The 25,583-nt window shown below is 43.7% G+C and overlaps 2 protein-coding genes across 5 annotated transcripts in view; one reads left to right on the forward strand and one right to left on the reverse strand.

Annotated features, from left to right (window-relative positions):
- Nucleotides 1-199: 199 nt before the first annotated feature.
- On the reverse strand, nucleotides 200-18,369 carry LOC306936660 (ran GTPase-activating protein 1-like). Of its 2 annotated transcripts, none has more exons than XM_079520246.1 (16): nucleotides 18,213-18,369; nucleotides 17,496-17,623; nucleotides 16,776-16,903; nucleotides 16,510-16,569; nucleotides 15,858-16,037; nucleotides 14,057-14,191; nucleotides 12,993-13,151; nucleotides 11,589-11,702; nucleotides 7,607-7,706; nucleotides 7,289-7,373; nucleotides 5,521-5,677; nucleotides 4,933-5,049; nucleotides 4,035-4,140; nucleotides 3,747-3,835; nucleotides 1,677-1,798; nucleotides 200-1,193 (listed from the first exon to the last, which is right to left on the reverse strand). In XM_079520246.1, the coding sequence occupies exons 2-16, from the start codon at nucleotides 17,611-17,613 to the stop codon at nucleotides 1,118-1,120; spliced, it is 1,746 nt and encodes a 581-aa protein (XP_079376372.1). In that variant the 5' UTR covers nucleotides 17,614-17,623; nucleotides 18,213-18,369; the 3' UTR covers nucleotides 200-1,117. The 2 variants fall into 2 exon arrangements, with proteins under 2 accessions (XP_079376372.1, XP_079376373.1); XM_079520247.1 differs by having other exon boundaries at nucleotides 1,638-1,798; nucleotides 18,213-18,368.
- A 67-nt stretch (nucleotides 18,370-18,436) lies between these two features.
- The window catches only part of LOC306936659 (zinc finger CCCH domain-containing protein 7B-like), a 33,967-nt gene continuing 26,820 nt past the window's right edge, over nucleotides 18,437-25,583 (forward strand). For all 3 annotated transcript variants that reach the window (XR_013791517.1, XM_079520244.1, XM_079520245.1), the window contains exons 1-10: nucleotides 18,437-18,559; nucleotides 18,691-19,005; nucleotides 19,333-19,400; nucleotides 19,533-19,569; nucleotides 20,490-20,687; nucleotides 23,011-23,169; nucleotides 23,869-23,979; nucleotides 24,239-24,299; nucleotides 24,425-24,519; nucleotides 24,685-25,501. Coding sequence is in view for 2 of the 3 variants with exons in the window: in XM_079520244.1 (XP_079376370.1) it covers nucleotides 19,342-19,400; nucleotides 19,533-19,569; nucleotides 20,490-20,687; nucleotides 23,011-23,169; nucleotides 23,869-23,979; nucleotides 24,239-24,299; nucleotides 24,425-24,519; nucleotides 24,685-25,501 (1,537 nt within the window). In the remaining variant the exon portion in view is untranslated. The remainder of the gene's footprint in view (nucleotides 18,560-18,690; nucleotides 19,006-19,332; nucleotides 19,401-19,532; nucleotides 19,570-20,489; nucleotides 20,688-23,010; nucleotides 23,170-23,868; nucleotides 23,980-24,238; nucleotides 24,300-24,424; nucleotides 24,520-24,684; nucleotides 25,502-25,583) is intronic.

The following is a 25,583-nucleotide window of genomic DNA, read 5'->3' on the forward strand; positions in this document are numbered from 1 at the left end:
TGTTGTGATGAATTGAAAATGGTGGACCCTCTTGTAAACAAGTGTAATACTTTATGGTGTCGTCCACTCACAGTTGACAGTTTTTGTATTGAGTTGTACTTGAAATGTACTGTCATTCTGCAAACTGTTAATAAATACTTCAATCAAACAGAACTCTATCACATTAAAAAAACAAGTAAAAGGCCACTCAACGCTCGTATAGATATAACACTTTGTATTTATTTGTTTGTATTTTTCCTTTTTCCTCCCATTAAATTTCATAAGCACTTCACAACAATAGAACAATAGAGGTAAACATGGTAAATATGAAATAAAAGAACAGCTGATGGTCATTAATCCACAAAGTACGAATTCTAACTATAAGCAATAAATAAAGTGATTGAGGGTAGTCATGTTCTCCTATTCAGTAGACCGATACCGTACAAAGGAAAATCTTAACTCAATGTCCTTTTGAGTCAGTGTGGTAGGAAATATCAGTCCACCCACTAAAGCCACATGACATCATGGCAAATTGAAGAGTCCAGAATTCTGCTCGATAATTCTGCAGGAAGGGCAGTTTGCGCTGGCTGATTGTGCTCCATCCCTTTGCGTGTGGCTGTGCTCCGTGTGTGCTTCAAGTTTTGTCTCATTAAAGGGGAAAACCACCCATTTTCAACATTTTACTATGTCATTAATATACCTTAGAGCTGTTGTGTGGAAATAATAAAAAAGTCCCCCCATTCTGTGTTTCCTAGAACTGTAAGTATGAAAAAAATCATTAACATGGTGAAACACATCTTGATGACATCATCAAGATGTGTTTCACCATGTTAATGATTTTTTTTCCAGATCTCTAGTTCTAGGAAACACAGAATGGGGGAACTTTATTATTATTTCCACACAACAGCTCTAAGGTACATTAATGACATAGTAAAATGTTGAAAATGAGTGGAATGCCCCTTTAACCATATTCAAACCATTTTCCTTTTGACATCAAACTCGGCATGACGGCCTCCGTGTGAATATAGGCAATGGGACTTTTTCGTTAAGGTCCGTCGTCGGTATATGTAAACTCTCAGCGGTTGTTGTTCAGTGTGAACTCATTCATTTTGCGAGTCCTCTGGTGGTTCTCAGCTCTTCAAGGCAGGATTCCCCGCAGTGTGGACTGTAGGCTGCTTCGGGAATTGCCAGATGACTCCAGGGCCTTGCTGTCTCTGGATTACACAACACATTATGGACAGTTTTAAACACTATATAAACACCAATGTCATTACTGACTTAATATCAAATGACCACTGATACCAGACAGTTAAAAAAGAAGAAGAGAATAAAAGGATAGACCCATTCCCTGGTACACCTTTCAACCAACCAGTGATCCTATGTACTCCACCACTGCATTACCAACAGTGAATGTAATAACGGTAAAGAAAGAAAAGCAGGTGCGCTTCCTCTGGAAACCGCCCTCGGTTAAAGCAGCGGGTGCTCAGCTTTAAATATAACTTAACAAAAAGAAACAGCACTCCAAAAATAAAAGATGCAAGCATGTTTTATTTTGGAGTGCCGCTTTTCCCCACGTTGTTGGTTTTTTGAGTTAAGTGAATGTAATAATTTCAGTTCATTATCCAAGAAGGTGTTTTTAAGTGGGAATGACGGGGTACCTGGGAGCTGCCTGGTGTCTCACTCAGCCACGTCCTTACCGGGACATGAAGGCTTCCAGCACCGCTACGTTCTCCTTGGGGAAGTAGTCCTGTCTCACGACATGCTCCAGGGCCTGGAGGTGACCAGGAACGACACGCACAGGTTTCACCTTGTCCTCGCTCTGTCAGGGCAGAGGATGAAGGCGTTAGTTAGGACCCTGAACAACACACACAGGTTTCACCTTGTCCTCGCTCTGTCAGGGCAGAGGATGAAGGCGTTAGTTTAGGACCAGGAAAAACAAGCACAGGTTTCACCTTGTCCTCGCTCTGTCAGGGCAGAGGATGAAGGCGTTAGTTAGGACCCTGAACAACACGCACAGGTTTCACCTTGTCCTCACTCTGTCAGGGCAGAGGATGAAGGTGTTAGTTAGGACCCTGAACAACACGCACAGGTTTCACCTTGTCCTCGCTCTGTCAGGGCAGAGGATGAAGGCGTTAGTTAGGACGGAGAAATGAAGAGAAGTGAGAGCAGTGATGTAAATAGGGTTTCAATGTAATGAATCCCGGGATGCAGGGATGGTCTTTTAGATGAGTCCCAGGGACATTTTATGAGTCCCACTTCAACGACATTAGGAGTCATATTTTGCCATTTTTACAAATTGCAGCATTTAACTCCCATTTCATTTTATATGGTTATAATGTGGTAATATTCATGTAGAAAACAGAAGAAGAAATGATTATTATAACTAAAGCTAGCAAAATAAACTAAAATAAAAACAGTACAGTAGTGCATCCCGTGGATGCAGAGGTCGTTGTTTTATTGCGTCCCTTAACTATAAACTGCGTTTTCTATTTTAATCTCTGTGAGAGGTTAGAAAATGGTTGAGTTGGAGACAGGAATGGAAAGGAAAGAAAGGAAAGGAAAGTAAGTGGTGAATAGACTAAGAGGAAAAGGTTGAATAGTAAGGAAGAGGGTCAAATGTATTTAGAAAAACAGCGGGGAAGAAGTGAAGTGAGGATAAATGTGACCAGATTTGACTGAGAGACTGCCATCGCGCAAATTACAGCTTTTCACCAGAGGAGAAAAACTTATTTTTTTATTTCTTTCAAAATTAGTTAATTAGTAAGACTCTTCACACACTAGAGCATGTCTGAAATAAGTGTCAGAGCTGAAATCGACATGTAAATATGAAATAAATGCTTAAACATGTAGCTAGGTGTAATGTTAGAGACCACAGAAGTGAACCTTTCAAGCCCGTTTTCTCAACATGCTGTTTTCTGCAAGACATTACTCTATAGCCATATCTCCAAAAGACCAATATGTCAATTTGAAGCTATGATTCCCTGCTTTCATATGATGTGAAAAAACGAAAATTCAAAAGAATCCAATGGCAGTCCCTCAGTCAAATTTAGTCACAAATAAAGACTAGAGTAAGTAACAGTGAGAGAGTCATGCACTCACACTATAATGGCATGACTGACATGTTTTCACAATAATTGATTTAAGCAATATTTACATGAGAGGGTGTGCTTTACCGTCATTAATGGCACGCCATGAATATGCCATTAATGACAGTAAAAGCTCACCTGTAATATTGCGATCATACAAAAGTTACCCTTAAAAAACTCTGAGGGGCGCTCTTATCATCACACATCACATTCCGTGCTCAGCCAATCAAATCATTTCCGTGGTACAAACACACAAAGCTGGGCATAGGAGGGGCTAGCGCCCCTCAAAAACACATCAACTCAATTTCATTATAAGTAAGATATTTGATTTTTTTTTTAATAATTTTTTTTAATGACAGATGTAGCCACAATGACCGATAATATCCCATGAGAAGTGCTAGCCTAGCTGGGGACCCCCGGAAATGCTTTGGCCGTGTCTTGATTAGGTGTTCCATCACGTTTGCCTGACGTCGAAATTTAAAAAATGTCTTCTAAATCCTCCAGTTTTCTGAAATACCTATGTTTCTATATCATTGGTGCTAAATATTTCATGTCAAGGACCCCAAAAATTATATGTAATTGGCCTCTGAACCCCATCTGAAAATAATGTTTTGTTGCTAAAGTTTAACATAATGTTTAAAACACCAAAAGGGGTTCCCGCCCAAAATGGGTTAAGCATACCTTGATAAGTCCGAGGAGAACTAACAAAGATGATACAAAGTTGTAACCTTGGAAGGATGGAGTGGCAAATGCTTTCTTCAGAACTGCATCTGTGCGGAACAAAATTTTAAAGGTCAAACAGTGGAAATTCATAACAAAACCTTGGAAATGCTGAAGGTAATAAAGTACATTTATTTTAAAACAAAAGAACAGGTTGCTAGGTCAAAGCAATTTGTCGTAAGTGACGTTCCTCCATGCCTTTGTGTGTACAGTAAACATATCTACGGTAATAGTACAGGCTACACTTACCAATACTGTCCAACACAGCAATCTTAACATCCTCATCATCGTCTTTGTACACAGAGGAGATTTTGAGGAAGGCCTCTGCTGTCTTCATGTCGCTGGACACATCCACCTGAACAAAAAAGAAAATGGTGCATTTTTATATAGCGCCTTTATCCAAGGCGCTTTACCATAGATTGTGCATTACATTCACCCATTCACACATAATTCATACACCGATTGCGGCGGAAGCCATGCAAGGTACCAACCAGCACATCGGGAGCAATTTGGGGTTCAGTGTCTTGCCCAAGGACACTTCGACATGTAGACAGGAGGAGCCGGGATTCGAACCGCCGACCCATGGATCATTGGACGACCTGCTCTACCTCTTGAGCCACAGTCGCCCCATGAACATGCAGGAAGGGATGTGTTGATGACTGGGCTGAAGAGGTCATGTCTCCAGCAAAGCACTTTCCTAAACATTTGCTACTACTGTACGTAGACACAGTAGAACAAAGCATCTATTTTCATAACATATTGACTTAACCCATTTTGGGCGGGAACCCCTTTTGGTGTTAGCATTATGTTATGCTTTAGCTATTGAAAAATAGCAGATCTACAAGCTCATAGCGCGCCACCGAGTGGCGCGCTATGAGCTTGTAGGTCTGCTATTTACGACTGACATAGAAACATAGCTTTTTCAGAAAACTGTCAGGATGTAGAAGACATTTTTAGAATCTGATCTCAGGTCAAAATGGGTTAAGTATTATTTACAACGGCAGAGTCCTAAAGTGGGCACATGTTTGTGTGTGTGTGTGTGTGTGTGTGTGTGTGTGTGTGTGTGTGTGTGTGTGTGTGTGTGTGTGTGTGTGTGTGTGTGTGTGTGTGTGTGTGTGTGTGTGACAGAGTGCCTGTATCTATTTACCTGTTGTTCAATGAGCAGTGCTCTCTTGTCTCCCAGTTTGAGAAGCTTATCAGGGGAAGGGAAACTGAGGAAGGACGAGACATCAGGAGGTCGTGGGGCTGAGGGAGGCGTGGACAACTGACCGGGGAGAGACAGGAGCAAACGTCATCATCAAACTAGAGCACTAAAATAACACGTCAACTCAAGACAGAGATCATGACTAGTAGCTTTAACAGATAATGTACAATGATTTTATAGTAATGTCATTTTATTTTAGGGGCATGTGCTGCACAGGCCTGATCTTAGGTCATGTCAAGCATGATCGCTCTTTGCAAATCAATGGGTCATATTTAGAGCAGTGGTTCACAAGCATTTTCAGGCGATGGACCCCAAAATAGATATTTGGCCGCAGACCACCAGTTTGAAAGGATTCTGTGCCAGGAACAAGGTTTGGCTGTTGAAAATCTTCAGAATTATTACACATTTTTCAAGTTTTCAAAAATTGTTGATCTACAAGCTTGCAATGTGTTGTGTTGTAAGCGTGTAGATCGGATATTTTTTGAATAGCTGAAATATTAAAGTATTGACCTGATCGTCATCTTTGTTTACCTGGTTAACACCACTTCCCTCTTCCTCCTCCTCCTCCTCCTCTTCTTCGTCTTCTTCCTCCTCCTCCTCCTCTTCCTCCTCATCTACATCCTCATCGTCTTCTTCATCATCATCTTCATCACCGTCCTCATCATCTTCTGGTTCACCCTCATCATCACTGCAGAAAATGAACAATGAGTTTCAGTTATTACACTGGCAGTGATTTAACCCATTTAGGCCCGACGTCGAAATTTAAAAAATGTCTTCTAAATCCTGAGAGTTTTCTGAAATACCTTTCTGTATCAGTGGTGCTCAATATTTCATGTCAAGGACCCCAAAATGTATATGTAATTGGCCGCCGACCCCCCCCCCCCCCCCCATCTGAAAATATGTTGTTCCAGGAACCCCCCAGAAGCAAATATTTGAGTTATAAACGTTTGCTCTGAAAGAATATATATTCAAAGATTTGCGCCACATTTACGCAATTTTCAAAAAATAGCAGACCTACAAGCTCGTAGCGCGGCACTCGGTGCCGCGCTATGAGCTTGTAGATCTGCTATTCAATAGCTGAAGTAAAACAGTATGCTTAAAACACCAAAAGGGGTTCCCGCCCAAAATGGGTTAATACTATGTGCATTCATGGCCTAGCATCTGTTACAAATATAATTGTAAAAGCTTCAATAGAAAGAAGATACAGTGAGTGACACACTAATGTAGAAGTCAAAATGAATGGCCAAGAGGGGCTGCGGAAAGCGTGAATCTATTCTACGACGGTCCGAGCATAGACATGGCAACGCCCCGCCTGCCTCCGATTGGTCTACAGACACTGGGCATAGACATCGTAACGCCCCACCTGCCTGATTGGTCTACAGACACTGCCCGTCTTGCCCCCATGGTCTCACCAGACGAGAATGACAGCTTGGCACGCGCGACAGGCTGCAAGCCAGCCTTGTAACTAACTTGTAACTTTTATTTTTGTAGAAGAGGCAAACTATTATCGTTTATGCCGTTTGCTTTGATAGAATAATTGATTGAACACGTACGTTACGTTATACTCTGATTTGATTTGGGTGTGTTCTAAATAAAGTGTGATTATCATGTATAAAATCTAATTTATAGTAAACTAATACTATTATACTAAAAGGTTTACACAAACAAAACAATTACACAATAATCAACACTTAATTTAGAACACACAATCAATTATTCAATCAAAGCAAACAGCATAAACAATATTAGTTTGCCTCTTCTACAAAAATAAAAGTTACTGCCGCGCGTGCCCTTGTGTCAGACTATCCAGCATGTATCCTCCACCTCGGAGGAATCTCTGGTAAGGCCGGCAGTGTCGGTAGGCCAATCAGAGGCAGGCGGGGCGTTACCATGTCTATGCAGTCGGACGCAGAAAAGATTCAAGCCTGCAGAAATGGGATAGCTAGAGCATCAAGCATCAAAACAGGAGGTAGATTAAACCTGGAACCTTTCGATTTTCAAGTGCCATGACCTGGGTCATCTCCCAACAGCGCCGACTGTGCAGTCACTGCGGTGTTTACTCATCGTGCAAAGTAAACAGCTACTTTTCAACACATATAAACCTACACGAAAGGTTTTTCTACTGAGACGTCTGACTCAACTGATCTACAGACATTATTAAGTAGTTTGTGGCCTTGCACGTGCTGAAACTCAATTTTATTTTGGCCCTAGCTTAGTGTTACCATAAGAACAATTATCAGACAGAAAATGTAGAAGTATGGAAAATTCGCTAAATTCTATGTAACCAAACACTGCATACCTCAGGGATCCTAACAAATCTCCCATGTTCATACTGTCCATGATTTCTCTCAGGGCATCACAGCCTTCCTCACCTAGGGCGTTACCTAAAGAAATGGGGCAAAATATGAAAATAAAAACATTAATAAGGCTATGAAGATTATCTCTATACATGTGGTATGCCAAATTCCATGGAAAAAAGCATGCTAACACAAGTAATACAAAATATAGAACATATTCATAAAAATGGGCATACTTATGTGTATAAAGCCTGTTTATCTACTTTTTGTATATAGAACCAGAAACAGTAGAAACAGAGTCATGTGTTGTGCATGAATACCATTCAGGTCTAGCTTCTCCAGCTGGGCATGGCCCTTCACTGCCTGTGCTACTGCCAGAGCAGCTTCCTCGGTGATCTCCCCAAAAGACAGATTCAGCTCCTATCCCACAGATTACAAAACACAGATTCAGCTCCTATCCCACAGATTACAAAACACAGATTCAGCTCCTATCCCACAGATTACAAAACACAGATTCAGCTCCTATCCCACAGATTACAAAACACAGATTCAGCTCCTATCCCACAGATTACAAAACACAGATTCAGCTCCTATCCCACAGATTACAAAACACAGATTCAGCTCCTATCCCACAGATTACAAAACACAGATTCAGCTCCTATCCCACAGATTACAAAACACAGATTCAGATCCTATCCCACAGATTACAAAACACAGATTCAGCTCCTATCCCACAGATTACAAAACACAGATTCAGCTCCTATCCCACAGATTACAAAACACAGATTCAGCTCCTATCCCACAGATTACAAAACACAGATTCAGCTCCTATCCCACAGATTACAAAACACAGATTCAGCTCCTATCCCACAGATTACAAAACACAGATTCAGCTCCTATCCCACAGATTACAAAACACAGATTCAGCTCCTATCCCACAGATTACAAAACACAGATTCAGCTCCTATCCCACAGATTACAAAACACAGATTCAGCTCCTATCCCACAGATTACAAAACACAGATTCAGCTCCTATCCCACAGATTACAAAACACAGATTCAGCTCCTATCCCACAGATTACAAAACACAGATTCAGCTCCTATCCCACAGATTACAAAACACAGATTCAGCTCCTATCCCACAGATTACAAAACACAGATTCAGCTCCTATCCCACAGATTACAAAACACAGATTCAGCTCCTATCCCACAGATTACAAAACACAGATTCAGCTCCTATCCCACAGATTACAAAACACAGATTCAGCTCCTATCCCACAGATTACAAAACACAGATTCAGCTCCTATCCCACAGATTACAAAACACAGATTCAGCTCCTATCCCACAGATTACAAAACACAGATTCAGCTCCTATCCCACAGATTACAAAACACAGATTCAGCTCCTATCCCACAGATTACAAAACACAGATTCAGCTCCTATCCCACAGATTACAAAAGACAGATTCAGCTCCTATCCCACAGATTACAAAAGACAGATTCAGCTCCTATCCCACAGATTACAAAACACAGATTCAGCTCCTATCCCACAGATTACAAAACACAGATTCAGCTCCTATCCCACAGATTACAAAACACAGATTCAGCTCCTATCCCACAGATTACAAAACACAGATTCAGCTCCTATCCCACAGATTACAAAACACAGATTCAGCTCCTATCCCACAGATTACAAAACACAGATTCAGCTCCTATCCCACAGATTACAAAACACAGATTCAGCTCCTATCCCACAGATTACAAAACACAGATTCAGCTCCTATCCCACAGATTACAAAACACAGATTCAGCTCCTATCCCACAGATTACAAAACACAGATTCAGCTCCTATCCCACAGATTACAAAACACAGATTCAGCTCCTATCCCACAGATTACAAAACACAGATTCAGCTCCTATCCCACAGATTACAAAACACAGATTCAGCTCCTATCCCACAGATTACAAAACACAGATTCAGCTCCTATCCCACAGATTACAAAACACAGATTCAGCTCCTATCCCACAGATTACAAAACACAGATTCAGCTCCTATCCCACAGATTACAAAACACAGATTCAGCTCCTATCCCACAGATTACAAAACACAGATTCAGCTCCTATCCCACAGATTACAAAACACAGATTCAGCTCCTATCCCACAGATTACAAAACACAGATTCAGCTCCTATCCCACAGATTACAAAACACAGATTCAGCTCCTATCCCACAGATTACAAAACACAGATTCAGCTCCTATCCCACAGATTACAAAACACAGATTCAGCTCCTATCCCACAGATTACAAAACACAGATTCAGCTCCTATCCCACAGATTACAAAACACAGATTCAGCTCCTATCCCACAGATTACAAAACACAGATTCAGCTCCTATCCCACAGATTACAAAACACAGATTCAGCTCCTATCCCACAGATTACAAAACACAGATTCAGCTCCTATCCCACAGATTACAAAACACAGATTCAGCTCCTATCCCACAGATTACAAAACACAGATTCAGCTCCTATCCCACAGATTACAAAACACAGATTCAGCTCCTATCCCACAGATTACAAAACACAGATTCAGCTCCTATCCCACAGATTACAAAACACAGATTCAGCTCCTATCCCACATATTACAAAACACAGATTCAGCTCCTATCCCACAGATTACAAAACACAGATTCAGCTCCTATCCCACAGATTACAAAACACAGATTCAGCTCCTATCCCACAGATTACAAAACACAGATTCAGCTCCTATCCCACAGATTACAAAACACAGATTCAGCTCCTATCCCACAGATTACAAAACACAGATTCAGCTCCTATCCCACAGATTACAAAACACAGATTCAGCTCCTATCCCACAGATTACAAAACACAGATTCAGCTCCTATCCCACAGATTACAAAACACAGATTCAGCTCCTATCCCACAGATTACAAAACACAGATTCAGCTCCTATCCCACAGATTACAAAACACAGATTCAGCTCCTATCCCACAGATTACAAAACACAGATTCAGCTCCTATCCCACAGATTACAAAACACAGATTCAGCTCCTATCCCACAGATTACAAAACACAGATTCAGCTCCTATCCCACAGATTACAAAACACAGATTCAGCTCCTATCCCACAGATTACAAAACACAGATTCAGCTCCTATCCCACAGATTACAAAATGGATTTGCGGGAAGAAAAAGAGTTAGACGACCTCTCCTCTCTTTTCCTGCATCCTTCTTCCTTTTTAATTTGACATTTTAACTACCCAGATATTCATTTATATTTTAATATATTTGTATAGCTTACACCCCATTCTGGACGGGAACCCCTTTTGGTGTTTTAACTAAGCATTATGTTATACTTTAGCTATTGAAAAATAGCAGATCTACAAGCTTATAGCGCGCCACTCGGTGGCGCGCTATGAGCTTGTAGGTCTGCTATTTTTGAAATATCGTGAAAATGAGGCACAAATCTTTGAAAATATATTCTTTCAGAAGACTTTTTATTTATTTCGACGTCAGGCCTAAATGGGTTAACCTCAAGTAAAGATCTATCAAATCAATGTCACCGTACAGATGAGATTAGTACAATATCAGTTTATCATCGACATTTAGACCATGTGTCTATAATTATCCCATTTTGACCTGACGTCGAAATTAAAAAAATGTCTTCAAATCATGACAGTTTTCTGAAAAACCTATGTTTCTAACTTTCTATGTCAGTGATTCTCAAACTATTTCATGTCAAGGACCCCTAGAATTATATGTGATTGGCCACCGACCCCATCTCAAAATATGTTGTTCCAGGGACCCCCCAGAAGCAAAGATTTGAGTTAAAAACGCTCGCGCTGAAAGAATATATATTCAAAGATTTGCGCCACATTTTCACGATTTTTCAAAAATAGCAGACCTACAAGCTCATAGCGCGGCACTTGGTGCCGCGCTATGAGCTTGTAGATCTGCTATTTTTCAATAGCTAAAGTATAACATAATGCTTGAAACACCAACAGGGGTTCCCGCCCAAAATGGGTTAATTCAGGTCAAGCGTGTCTGTGTATTATAATGCTTTTACCTTTAGACTTGGTAGTCCTTCTGCCAGCGTGTCTGTGTATTATAATGCTTTTACCTTTAGACTTGGTAGTCCTTCTGCCAGCGTGTCTGTGTATTATAATGCTTTTACCTTTAGACTTGGTAGTCCTTCTGCCAGCGTGTCTGTGTATTATAATGCTTTTACCTTTAGACTTGGTAGTCCTTCTGCCAGCGTTTCTGTGTATTATAATGCTTTTACCTTTAGACTTGGTAGTCCTTCTGCCAGCGTTTCTGCGATAGCCATGGCTCCTTCAGACCGCACCAGGCAGTCTCCAAAGTTTATCACCTGCACATTGCGTAAATGTTTCAGGGCCTAAGAGAGGGATACAGATTTGTGTAGCGTTAAAAAGGTTTGCAGTGATTTGAATGCTTTTTAGCCCTTTTTTTCTCCCCTGCAAAATGCAAATACAGTATTAAACAAAGCACCACTTACTCACTCATAAAAGTTTTAAAAAACAAAATTGAAAGAAAGTTATGTTATTCCCCATTGTATTTGTATGGGCCTTTCTCGGCCCCACCTCTCTCCCTGTGTTTTAGGATCCAAGATGGCCGCAGCCTTACTGGGCTGCATTCACAAATTCAAGACACCTGTCTTGTGCTTGTCTTGTGTCTGTGTTTAATGGCCACTCCAATGCATTTCCAATGGAACCCCATATGGTTTGACCAAACATTTTGTTTGATGGGGGGTAGGGGGGCAGAACACATCCATTAAAGCTGTGTTCAGACACAAGTCAGGTGTCAGACACAAGGCAAGTGTCTTGAATGCAGCCCAGTAAGGTCATATGTCGACCCCGCCCGCTCACCTCTGCCCCACCCCCTCCTGGTGCTGCGGCCATCTTGGATCCTAAAACACAGGGAGAGAGGTGGGGCCGAGAAAGGCCCTCATGTTTTTCGTTACGTCCGTTCAACAAAGCTGGTCTCCACAGTGCTAACGTACCTGCGCCACAAAGCTGGTCTCCACAGTGCTAACGTACCTGCGCCACAAAGCTGGTCTCCACAGTGCTAACGTACCTGCGCCACAAAGCTGGTCTCCACAGTGCTAACGTACCTGCGCCACAAAGCTGGTCTCCACAGTGCTAACGTACCTGCGCCACAAAGCTGGTCTCCACAGTGCTAACGTACCTGCGCCACAAAGCTGGTCTCCACAGTGCTAACGTACCTGCGCCACAAAGCTGGTCTCCACAGTGCTAACGTACCTGCGCCACAAAGCTGGTCTCCACAGTGCTAACGTACCTGCGCCACAAAGCTGGTCTCCACAGTGCCAACGTACCTGCGCCACAAAGCTGGTCTCCACAGTGCTAACGTACCTGTGCCACAAAGCTGGTCTCCACAGTGCCAACGTACCTGCGCCACAAAGCTGGTCTCCACAGTGCTAACGTACCTGCGCCACAAAGCTGGTCTCCACAGTGCTAACGTACCTGCGCCACAAAGTTGGTCTCCACAGTGCCAACGTACCTGCGCCACAAAGCTGGTCTCCACAGTGCTAACGTACCTGCGCCACAAAGCTGGTCTCCACAGTGCTAACGTACCTGCGCCACAAAGCTGGTCTCCACAGTGCTAACGTACCTGCGCCACAAAGCTGGTCTCCACAGTGCTAACGTACCTGCGCCATGGCGATAGCCCCCCTCTTGGTGAAAGTGTTGTCATTCAGGTTGAGGACACGGAGGCCTGGGTTGTGCTCCATGGCATTGGCCAATGCTGTCACACCGCCATGGTTGATGCCATTCTGGGGCATGTGAACCTCCTCCAGGCTGCCCATCAGCTGGGAAGTAATTAAGTCAATTATAACAAAGTTTATAGTAGCTAGGATTAACTACAACGCAGGATTATTACCGTATCTGTGTGATTAGACAGGAAAATGACAGTCAATAGCAATAGCATGTCATTGACTGTATAGTAGTCATGAATATTGAATGGCTCAAGAGGACTGCTTGATGTTACCCCATACCCCCGCCAGGATTAATTAATCTATTTATAGGACGTGTCCACACGTCTTCATAATTACACCCGTAGGAGGCCCAGGACATGTGGACACGTCTTCAGGTCCTTTTTAATGGTATAAAGCGCAATCGCTAAAATCCATTTTTTGACAGCTGCCGTTGCTAGGCAACACCTTCCGTCCCGGGAACCGTTTTGCTGTGCATGCAGCCATTCACTTCCTGGTTTACGGCAAGTACTATCTAAAGAGGACGAGAAGCGAAGACCGTACGGAGGACGCCATGTTGCTCCATGGAAGGAAAGAAACATACGCAGTTGAGACCAGGAAGTTGTACATGCACAAATTTTGTTTAATTTGCAGTTTTTTAATAATTAAAAAGAAATTGCGGATTTGTCGCGGACCTGGTGAAGAGGCTGTTGCGTTATGATGACGAAACCGGAAATCGACCCGTGCTCTGGGCTGCAAGGGCTTCTGGGAAAATGAGTTCAATGCAAGTGAACGGTAGTTTCAACTGCACTCCAGCAGCTCTCACCGCCTATTGTTCCGGATCGCGACGGTGGAACTATTTTCAGGGGGATTTTTATGGATCAAAGGTGCAAATACTTCGGCGTATGCTCCAAACGGTAATTAAAACAATCTCGGCAGCCTCGGCATATTGGATATATTAATTTAAAGCCCTCTGAAGTGTTAAAACAAAGCTCCAAAATGCAGTTACGTGTCAACTCTACCTGGAAGGCCTGCGCCAGAGCTGTGGCAGCGTCGTTCTCCAGGCGGTTCCTGCCTGCAATGAACACCTTCAGGCGGAGCGGGGCACCCTCGGCACTGGACTTTTCATGGCACTCCGTCAGTGCAGCAGCCAAGATCTGTGCACAAAAACACAGAGCATTATTTATTTTATTAGGGCTGTTCACAAAATTCAGTGTCCAGTACATTTTCGACACAGCAAACAAGTTCACATCCCACTGAAATTTCCTTGATTTTAAACTTTTAAAAACTACCCACATAAAGTATGTACGTTTTTGTATATCCGTTTTTGTCCACTCTAGCAGGGGAGGGAGGGGGCTATTATAATTAGTCATGGTTTAGGAGTTTGGGTGGGTCATAGTTCAGTATTTTGCATTAGTCTCTGGAATATTTTATACAAGAACTATGGAGAATAAATGACAATGCCAATAGAAATTAAAAAGACAAAAAACTAAACTGTATCCTCACAAAAATAAATAAATAAAGACTATTGCGTAAGCCTACTACATAGTAGTTATAAACAAATTCAAGTCTGTTCTTAATGGGCTCGTGAAACGATAGTGTAACAGGGCTCAATTACATCAAGCATGTTCATAAAACCTTGCGTTTACAAAACAGAAATGTCTCATATCTGTGGGGCAATAAATGTGCCAATTGCCATGGTGATTTATTTTGCCCTGTATTCTCATTGACACAATGCAATGGAGGACCAGCCTAGCCAACCGGGCGAGGAGAAGGACCAGGAGGCCCAGCCTGATATGAGGAGAAAGAGGAGGGAGAAGGACCAGGAGGTCCTTCTCCCTGGAGACCAGCAGCCTGATATGAGGAGAAAGGGGAGGGAGAAGGACCAGGAGGCCCAGCCTGATATGAGGAGAAAGAGGAGGGAGAAGGACCAGGAGGCCCAGCCTGATATGAGGAGAAAGAGGAGGGAGAAGGACCAGGAGGCCCAGCCTGATATGAGGAGAAAGAGGAGAGAGAAGGACCAGGAGGCCCAGCCTGATATGAGGAGAAAGAGGAGGGAGAAGGACCAGGAGGCCCAGCCTGATATGAGGAGAAAGAGGAGGGAGAAGGACCAGGAGGCCCAGCCTGATATGAGGAGAAAGAGGAGGGAGAAGGACCAGGAGGCCCAGTCTGATATGAGGAGAAAGAGGAGGGAGAAGGACCAGGAGGCCCAGCCTGATATGAGGAGAAAGAGGAGGGAGAAGGACCAGGAGGACCAGTCTGATATGAGGAGAAAGAGGAGGGAGAAGGAGAGCCTGCAGAGAAGAGAAGTATTCTGCTGAGAAAGAGGAGCAGTAGGAGGAGAAGGATGAAGGACAAGAGGCAGGGAAACGAGACGATCTGGCCGTTCCAAATGACAAGGGACAGAATCCTAAAAGAGGAGGATGAAGAGTAGGGGGCCGGTGAGGATGAGGAGCAGCCGGAGTCTGCAGAGAGGAAGGAGCGCAACACGGACAGACTTAAAAAAAAACAAAAAAACAGAAGAGACTATTGGGGAACCTGATTTGGATCGGGACATATGATCTGATGCAGGACAATGTCACTATGACGGAAAGATAGAAGAGGGGTCTGTTCCAAACCAAATACTGTACTCATTCATTCGACCCATAAATCCCAGTCGAAATAGGGGAATATGAGATTCTAAGACTAGTTAAAACCATTCCATGATTTCCCCGTGCCCACAGATGTGACTACGGCATTTTTATTCACCACCCCTCTAACCATTGCTTGCACAATTGACAGCGATTACCAGACCTGCAGGCTTGACAGTGGTTGGTCTCTCACCTTGCCCCCTCCGATGCCCATGCCACAGTTGTTGAGCCGCAGTTCTTGTAGCGTGTGGCAGGCAGAGCTTTTAAGTAGCTTCTCGATGCCCTTCACCCCGTCGGGTCCAAAAGCATTGTCACTGAGATCTAGAACAGTGAGCCTGGCGCCTGCAATCTTCACGGCATCACCGAGAGAATTCTAGAATATGACACAAGAATAACATGTGAAAAGAGTAGAATCAGAATGGTGTGAAAGGGACAGGGAAGGCCACACATTTTCCAATGTTTGATGAATGCAGAGCGAATGCAGGTTTAGGAATAGTACATGACCCAGGGAAATCAAAGTAGGAGATTCACAAAGGAGAGCATCGCTGAGAAAATGATTCAGAGGGTTTCAACAAAGGGAAGGGGCTTGAGACATTTTTGGTTAAGATTGATGATGTACCTCAGCAGAAAAGAAGCCTAAAATGAATTTTAGCTGTTGTCTCATGAAGTGTTTTGACCACACACGACCCCCCCCCCCCCCCCCCCACACACACACATATGAAAGTGTCTCATAATGTAAGGGGTAATGTATATTTTCTCAACAAATATAGGACCCTTTATCCTGAATTCATGCAATAAATGGCTTGGTTACAAATGGTACGAACACATTAGAAGCAGTGTCTCACCAAGGCTGCAGGGATCTCAGCGCGTAGGCGTCCAGTGAACATGTCACTCCAGTAACAATACTGAAAAATAGAGATGAGATGCAAATTTCCTTTTTTCAAAAATGTAAAGCCATGTAATGTTCTACAATGACATAAACCCAAATGACCAAAGTCACATCACCAAAGTGTGATGGAGCATGCAGGGATTTAGACTGTCTGGGCCCTGCCAGCATGACAGCTTTATCCAGCCACAAAAAAAAATAATACATGAGTGAAAGAGAACAAACCTTTAAATCATGCTTGGTCTCAAGGGCCTTAGCGATGGCCTGTGCTGCCTCCACCCCGATGGTGTTTCCCTCCAACCGTAGAGCTTGTAAACCCTGGAACTCCTTTATGTCCTGCACTATTTCTGCCACTGAAGGTGAGGGCCAGGAGACGGGAAGTAGAAAGGGTTAAAGATGACAGTACTGTAAAGCGTTATTCATAGTCTGGATTCTCGGTGGTGAGTGACCACCGCTCCGGTGGCGAGGTGAAATTAAATGAAATGATTACTATATTTACCCAGGGTATCTGGGCTAAGCTCAAGAACTTGTTTCCAGCCAGGCCCTGCTCATAGAACATTTCATCGTAGTGGTTCAATGCCTTGTTCAAGGGCACTTCAGGTGACCACCGATCCGGTGGTGAGGTGACCACCGAACTACAACATGACGTCACGAGCCTCGGTGAAGAGAAAACCACCGCCACCTCCCCAGCCCTTCTCTCTGTTTTTACTCACCACCGCTCAACGCTATTTCAGCTCCGGTGGTCACCTCACCACCAAAAATCCAGACTATGAATGAGCCTTAACTGTCAAAACAAAAACTGTCATCCAAATCCCCCAAAACTGTCATCCAAATCCTAGCTACATAGATTATGATTTATCCTGTTGTTCGCTGGCATCAATAAATAGTGTGTTGGTAGAATAGATACCAGGGAGAGATGGATGTCTGTCACACACAGTCACTCACCAGAAGCAGCATTATCCAGCTTCCTGCCTTGACCTTTGTAGCTCAACTCTAGAGAATCCTCCTCCACTCCAGTCTTGGCCAAGGAGTCGGCCAACTGTGCAACAATATCTGTCGCCATGTCAGGACATCTAGACAAAAACACATTTGACTTACATTAAATCTTGTCAACACCATGGCTGGCTGCCTACTATATATACACGTCCAGTATCATCATCACAAGAATGTAATCGAGGGGAACTGACCGTAATCGTAATCATAGCTCTGAATAAATCAAGGACACGGTGTAAATAGACCTACTATATTATGCATTTAGCTAAAAGGTAACCTTGATTTTCCCTGGCTGGGAGACAACGTTTCTATGAAACAGCTGACATGCCGTTTTTCATAGAAAACGGTAGCTAACCGGGGCAAATGTTGCTTCAAATACCTGAACCTATGAACATTTAACGACACGTCACAAATAAACGTTGTTGACGACGACTGTCATTCAAACCCCGAGTACGCCGTTCTAATTAGCAGGTTTTCGCACCACCAGCCACATTAGTGTGTTATTGTTTAGCAACGTTTAGCTAGCTAGCTATAGCTGCTAACCGGGAGCTTCCACCATGACTCTGGCTGGCCTTTCCAGTCGTTTCTAGAAAGTACGATAAACCAACTTCACATTCTCTAATGTGTATTTGTGCGAATAACGTGTACTTTCCATACGGTTTTCCTTACCCAACTGAAATGTCACCGGTTCACCGAACAACAACAACAATCGTGCACACTCGTGCTTGTGCTTAGTGTGTGTGCTAACAAGTGTCACACACTCCCGCTCGTTCCTGATGTTCAAAACTCCTGTCTGTGACTGTGTGTGCGTGACCGTGTGCGTGTGCGTGTCTGTCTGTGTGTGACGTGTGTGTGTGCGCGCGCACAGCAAGCCAGCAACCATGATGATCCAGTCTGACGACCACAAACGGGAGGATCATGGGAGTTGTAGTTTGTAGTTTCAATGCGGAATTTTTGTCAGATCTCCTTTTTATTTCCTGTATGCGATTTTTTGCGAAGCACAACTTCTGCTTCAGGTATCGTATACTTCCCCATACATAAAATAAAACAAGCCCGGAAGCGTGTAATGTAAAAACGTAACTTTATTTATTTATTTTGTTGCGTATCACTTATGCCAAAATGTATATGATTTCTATTTTCTTTCCAGATTTCACCAACTGAAAGCCAACTACCTCTGAGACCCGTCGGCCCTGTTCAGAACCAACCATGTCATGAGCTAATCGAAACTCGACAACTACAACTCGGTCCTCCTCGGTGCTCTTTAACATTTTAGCTACATGTGAGACGATAGAAGACAAACAAACACAGTATATATTCCCCTAAAAACCAGCGCTTGTTCGTTTAGTTTAGTTCGATATTGAATTAATATTATTGTCGTTCACTTCGATCTCTGCGCTTTAAAGAAAAGGGAAAGGAAAGCATGCAGCCTTAAACGTGACGCCATTTCAATGAACTTTATCAGGTAGGTGTTTCTGAACTTTGTGAAGTCGAGCCATGCTAGCAAGATAACACAACGTAGGGTCACGTATTTATTTGAGAATAAACACCGGGGGGATTGATTACTGGTGGCTGATCAATCCGATTCTTTGCTAAAAATCCCAAATTACACATTTGTTGATTTGTTTGCATGAAGCGTTCAAAGGGCAACGTTTCGGATGTGATCTGATTTCCTCTTTAATTGTTGCTCAGTGAAAAGACGTCAGCCATATTCTTCTTATGCCCGCTTTCCCAAAGCTGACAGTCAGTAACACACCGTCTGTCTGTTGGTGTTATTTCCTCTTATTTCCAGTGTGCGAAAATGGACTCTGCGAGACAGAAACGCAAGAAGGACATCGAAAAAGCTCTGACGTTTATACAGTGAGTGTCACCAGAGTGTAATGTTTTTTTTTATACAACTTTACATTAACTGCACATACATGTATACAGTGACACAGCGGTTGTGATCATATCAGCGTTTAATCGACATTTCTTTTCTCTGTGCCCTCCTAGGTCATCTCTGCCTTATCCGGAACCCGGAGGCTACGAGGTACGATCTGTCATGTCTGTTTGGGTCTTCTTGTAGCCCGTCTCCGGACCCCCCGGGTTTAACGTAGGGTTCCGAAAGGAGCTAGGTCTTCTTGATGAATCCCTGTTGTCTGTCTTGACTATTCTACTCTGGTGGTCTGTCTGTCTGTCTGGTGGATTATTATTAAAGTACTCACATTGTTCTTACTTGAGTAAAAGTGTTGGCGTAGTTGCCATTTAGCGTGAAGAAGAATGTAGAGAAAGGTATTGGCAATTTGCCATAAAAATATACTTAGAAGTACTAAAAGTACTCCTTATGCAGACTGTCCGATTTCCAGTTTTCAAAATGTATACACATCTTTTGAAGTTGTGAACTTGTAGATCTGCTATTTTCAAATAGCCCGAAGTATAGCACTTATATGTGGTTAGCACTTATATGTGGTTAACGTCGCGGGTGTCATGGCTGTGTTTACCTGAATCAGATTTCAACATTGTGTGTTTCCGACCACATATGGCGGGCACCTGGAGTCTGTAAATCTGACCCTGCTGCATGGGAGTCAAGGTGATGTCTGACATTTCTAAGCTGGTAGATGTCTGATGGGCTGATGCAGGAGTTTCATTTCATGTTTACTTCAACAAAAATGCCTCTGCTCCCTGTGCTGCTTGTACTTACTTCTAGTTTGTGTGTGTGTGTGTGTGTGTGTGTGTGTGTGTGTGTGTGTGTGTGTGTGTGTGTGTGTGTGTGTGTGTGTGTGTGTGTGTGTGTGTGTGTGTGTGTGTGTGTGTGTGTGTGTGTATATACGTACGTACGTACGTACAGGTTGCCTGATACTACCCTAAGTACAAACCCAAATCAATGTCGTCATCTTATCTTACTGCAGTAGTTGCCTGGTGTTTGGTTTTTTATCTTAACCCCCCCACCCCACCCCTCCTTTTCCTCAGAGCTTTTTGATCCAGCTGGTGTGCAACCTTCTCGACGAGGGCAACGCTTCCTTCAGAGATGGGGATTGGGTGCAGGCGATTAAAGACTTCAGCGAGGGGGAGAATGTCGCACAGTATGCCACAGCGGAGGAGATCGATGTTTCTAAAGCCTTGCTGGAGAGCCTGTATGTCAACCGCGCCACGGCATACTACAACATGGTGAGGCATTGGCCGATGTTGTGTGTTTATGGGTCTGGGGACTGCTGCTCATAGAGACTTGATTTCGGGTATTTGTAGCAAACAGGAGTGTGGGTGGTACAGTATTGTGTGCGTGCGTGCGTGCGTGTGTGTGTGTGCGTGTGTGCGTGTCAGAGGCGTATCTTTCTACAATAAGGCGAGGGCAGGCGTCCGCCTGTCCAAATCCATTTCTGGCCTGGCCAAAATCCATACAATGAGAAAAAAAGAGGACAAAAACAAGACATGAGAACTATTAATGTCCAGCTGATTGGCCGTCGCGGTAGAGCCCGACCCTCAATCACCCATTGGAATGTAAATGCATGCCTTTCAGCCTTTGTATACTACTCGTCTTGCAGGTATATCTCTTTGAAAACCTTTAGTGCTACGATTGTGCGCGGGGAGACGACACTTATCTGGCCTGCCCAAAACGTAATTCCTGGATACGCCACTGGCGTGCGTGTGTGTTGTATAAGCATTGTTACAACATTTACATGTTACAATGCCTTAATATGTTACTGTTTACACAAGGAGCCTCCATTATGAATGTATTTGTTTATGTCAGATTGTTATGCAGGGACAGCACGTCGAAGAGTTTATTTTATTTTGGCCACAGCACCACATTATGTAAATCACACCTAAACAAGGCATTGCAATGACTTTTCAACTAAATGTGGGGAATGGTCTTAGCAGTGGCGTATCCAGGAATTACGTTTTGGAGTTTTGGACAGGCAAGATGTGTTAATTGTCGTCTCCCCGCGCACAATCGTAGCACTAAAGGTTTTCAAAGAGATATACCTGCCAGACGAGTAGGATACAAAGGCTGAAAGGCATGCATTTACATTCCAATGGGTGATTGAGGGTCGCGCTCTACCGCAACGGCCAATCAGCTGTCCATTAATAGTTCTCAGGTCTTGTTTTTGTCATCTCTCTTTTCTCATTGTATGGATTTTGGCCAGGCCAGAAATGGATTTGGACAGGCGGACGCCTGCCCACGCCTCTGGGTCTTAGTCTACTTGAAAAATAATCATATTTATTGACTGCTGTGTGAGTAACGTTAGTGAGATAATGTTCTATTTCCTGGTTTAATTTACGCTCCAGCTGCCGCGAGCTGCACTGCATAATCTGCGCAGCACAACAATACTGTGTGTTACAGGGTTAAACAGGTTAAACAGTATACTTTCCATTCCTTAACACAATTGGTGCCGGGATTCCTTCAAAATAGAAGCTTGTGGTGCCTGGAAGATATGGCCACTTTTACTCTGTAAAGCCCCCCTCCCCCCCCCCTTCCGTTCCGGAAAAAAAACGGAGACATATTTTTGCTTGCTTACCTTTCTCTCGTTTCAATATTATCGCTCGATGATCGCCCGTGTTCATATTTTGAACGAGAGGCAGGTGAGAAGTCAGAAATTAAGAGCTTAGGATATCCTTCTGATCAAAACCACGGAGAGCGCCCTCGATTAGGAGATACGAGGCATTCTTTCTGCAGCGGTAAACTAGGAAGTGACCGGGACCGTGGATGAACGAAGAGTATGGTGGCCTTGGAGGCCAACTAAAAAATAAATAAAATAAACAAATTCAGAATATTCTTCTCTCGTTTGATATCATTGACAATGCGCTAGGACGTGTACACACGCTAGGACGTGTACATACGCTAGGACGTGTACACACGTCCTAGCAACCCGTCGGTTGGATTGCTTATGACGTGCCTATACGTCGTACGGTCTGAACCAGTTAATGATGGACAACATGTATGATATTACCCTGTACTTTAAGTTAACTCTAACTCTGTTTAACCCATTTTTTTTATTTCAGTTTAGGCAACTTCACAGAATTAAAAGCATACATTTCTTTTTCCCCACAACCTCAGCTGTTTCATACCTTCACAGAATATATTATACACTCATACACACAAACAACTTCACATACATTTACAAGTATTCACAATAAAACAAGGAGATAAAATACTACAAGTATTCACCACAAAACAAGGAAATAAAATACAAGTAGCGAGACAAAAACAACAGAGCGTCGACAACAATGGGAAGTGAACAAAACTGAGAACAGACATGACTGGAGACAAAGGAAAGATGTTTAAACGGCATTGTGTGCTTTCTACATAAAGGGGTAACTCATAGCAGAGAATTCGCCCCGAGACTTTGTCAGAAGTTGGTTTGTGCATGAATAAATAACAACAAAGTCACACTCTTGACTTGTACAGTATGTGGGCCTTTATTACGGAAATGTATGTCTGCACTCTTGTCACACTCTCACACTACGTTTCCCTGTTTGCTGCTGTTCTCCTCAGGGGCACTATGAGAGTGGGGTGAAGGACTGTGACAGCGCGCTGGAAGTGTGTGAAGGAAGTCGCAGGACGCTGTACAGGAAGGCTATGTGTTTGAAGGAGCTTAGACGGTACAGGGAGGCCTACGGCTGCGTCATGGCGAGTTTGCTGGCTGCACCTCAGGTAATGGTTCCGGCGAATGGTTGAGTATGTTAAGTTTTCACCGGCACGGGTAGGTGTTGGACACTACCTGGGCAGGTTGCCAACCTGCCCCTGGCATGTAAATAAAACTTTCTGGCAGGTGAAGTGAGGAGACGTAACCGTCTACAAGTTACAACACGAGATATCTGTCTAAACACCTGAACGTTGCCAGAGAGCTCTACTTCTCGTCTGTGTGGAATGTAAAATAAGAGCACCGTTACCTATAATGTGCTGTTTTCACTGTTGCTACACATAACCCCGGCAGCGGTGGCCGAACGGTTTGCGGAGCGGTCTTGATACCGGAAGGTCGCCAGTTCGAATCCCCGGACCGGCACGTTAAAATTACCACCGCTGAAGTGCCCTTGAGCAAGGCATTGAACCCCAACCATGAAATGTTCTATGAGCAGGGCGTGGCTGTAAACAAGCATCTCGAGCTTAGTCCACTTACCCTGGGTAAACAAAGAACTTTGCTTTGCTTTGCCATAACAATTGAGATATGACATTTTTTATCACACAGCCCCAGAAAGTAAAAAAAAAAAAAGTGTTAAATTAAAATTTTACCTATCATTTTATAATGGATGATTTACTTTTCAGGCATGTGCACTTGCTCTTGTGTTAATCAACCTTTTGTCAATTGTTTGTTATATTGTGTCATATATTTCACCTTCTTGTAAACGACAGATTCGATCAGAACAGCAGTCTACGCAAGACAAACTGATAAATGACCTGGCACAGGAGCTCTCCGTCTATCTGGGACTTGAACCCCGAAATGTCTATGTCTCCAGTGGAGAGGTCAGTTGGATCAAATGTACACCAATGAACCATGAAGTGATCCAGAAGCAGGAGCCAGCTCTTTTCACTGTATTTTCTATTGAGAAAAACAACATGGATCATACATAAATAACAATGTCTTTTGTGTAAATTATTTCTCATATTGCTTGTGATATCACTTCACTTCTCCCGGAAGAGACTGAAGGCTGACATGGATCATCATCTTTTCTTTCTTTCTTTGCATGTTAATTTGTTTTCTTCCCCCTTGTGTCCTCTCTAGATGGGACGAACGTCACGAACTTCAGCCAATGGTTTGAAGACCGCAAGTGGCATTGCACCAGGTTTGAATTATTTTGTCTTGAGCTACAACATACATTTTGCTCTTTACTCAGCCTTCCTGTTTTCTATGTTTAATAAAGAAAGGAGGAAAAGAAACAAAAAACTTTGTTTTCTGCCACCCTTTCAGTGTCTGCCATGGACTCTCTGGACGATTTTGAGCTGATGGGAGATGACCTAGACAGTCTTCTAGACTGCTTCCCAAATGAACCTGAGGCTACTGAGGTGCGTGTGTGCGTGTGTGCGTGTGCGCGAGCGGTGTTGTTACAGTCCAGTCGTTTGTCATGTGTTATTGATACTAAATCAATTAACACTTTATTCTCTTTTTCCATTTCTCTCCCTTGCTTTTGTTACATTTTTATTTCGATCCATTTCGCCATTCCCCTTTAGACTCACATCCAGGCAGCGTTGCCTGGCACTGTGACTCATGGCGCCTCACGGAAACACAGCAGCAAGCCATTGCCCATGATGACCTTCCCCTCTGGCCCCTCTGGCCTGCCTGTCCCTAAACCTCTGGTCACTCATCGTCTCCTGCCAGCCCCCACACCCCGTCTCCCCCACTCTGTTCTGCCGGCACCCACTCCTTGCCTTCCCCCAGCTTTCTTCGACTCGGCTGTCAGCGAGCTCAACTCTCTGGATTCCTTCTCGGCCTTCAGTCGTACTGTCGGTGGTGGCGTTAGCCTCAGGACCCCCAGCCTAGACATGTTGAACCCCCTCGGGCGGACCTCAAATGGTCTGGACACCCTAGCCAGAGTCATAGGCCGTGCTAGCGGCAGCGTGCCCAACACCAGAGTGAATCCACCCTCTCTGGATATGCTCGACGATCTCGAGTCCCTGGATGATCTCCTCGACTCGCAGCCAAGTGTGCACGAAACCCTGGGGGCGGTCGAGAAGCATGGAGCAATCCTGGACGTGGATGTGGAAAATTGTTTTGATGATTCCTTGGATGAATCGCTAGATTTCTTTGTTGCCCAGGAAATGGCCACTGGCCCCACTCTTAGTACCCCTAAAATAGACAAGCATACTCCCGACGTGTTTGATTCCCTGGACACCCTGGACAACTTGGACACCCTGGACAATTTGGACACCCTCGACGATTTGGACACCCTCGACGATTTAGACACCCTGGATTCTTTCCCCGTAGTCGATGGGGCGAGGGCAGCTTTGCCGGGAGGCCTTGATTCCCTCTCTGATTTCAGTTTACCTGGTGAGCAGAATATATCAGTGGTTTGTAATGTATCTAAGAATTGACTGTCTGGTATGAAAATGTCCAGTGAACAATGCAAGCG

The sequence above is a fragment of the Electrona antarctica genome, assembly GCF_951216825.1.
Source record: "Electrona antarctica genome assembly, chromosome: 14".
NCBI lineage: Eukaryota > Metazoa > Chordata > Actinopteri > Myctophiformes > Myctophidae > Electrona > Electrona antarctica.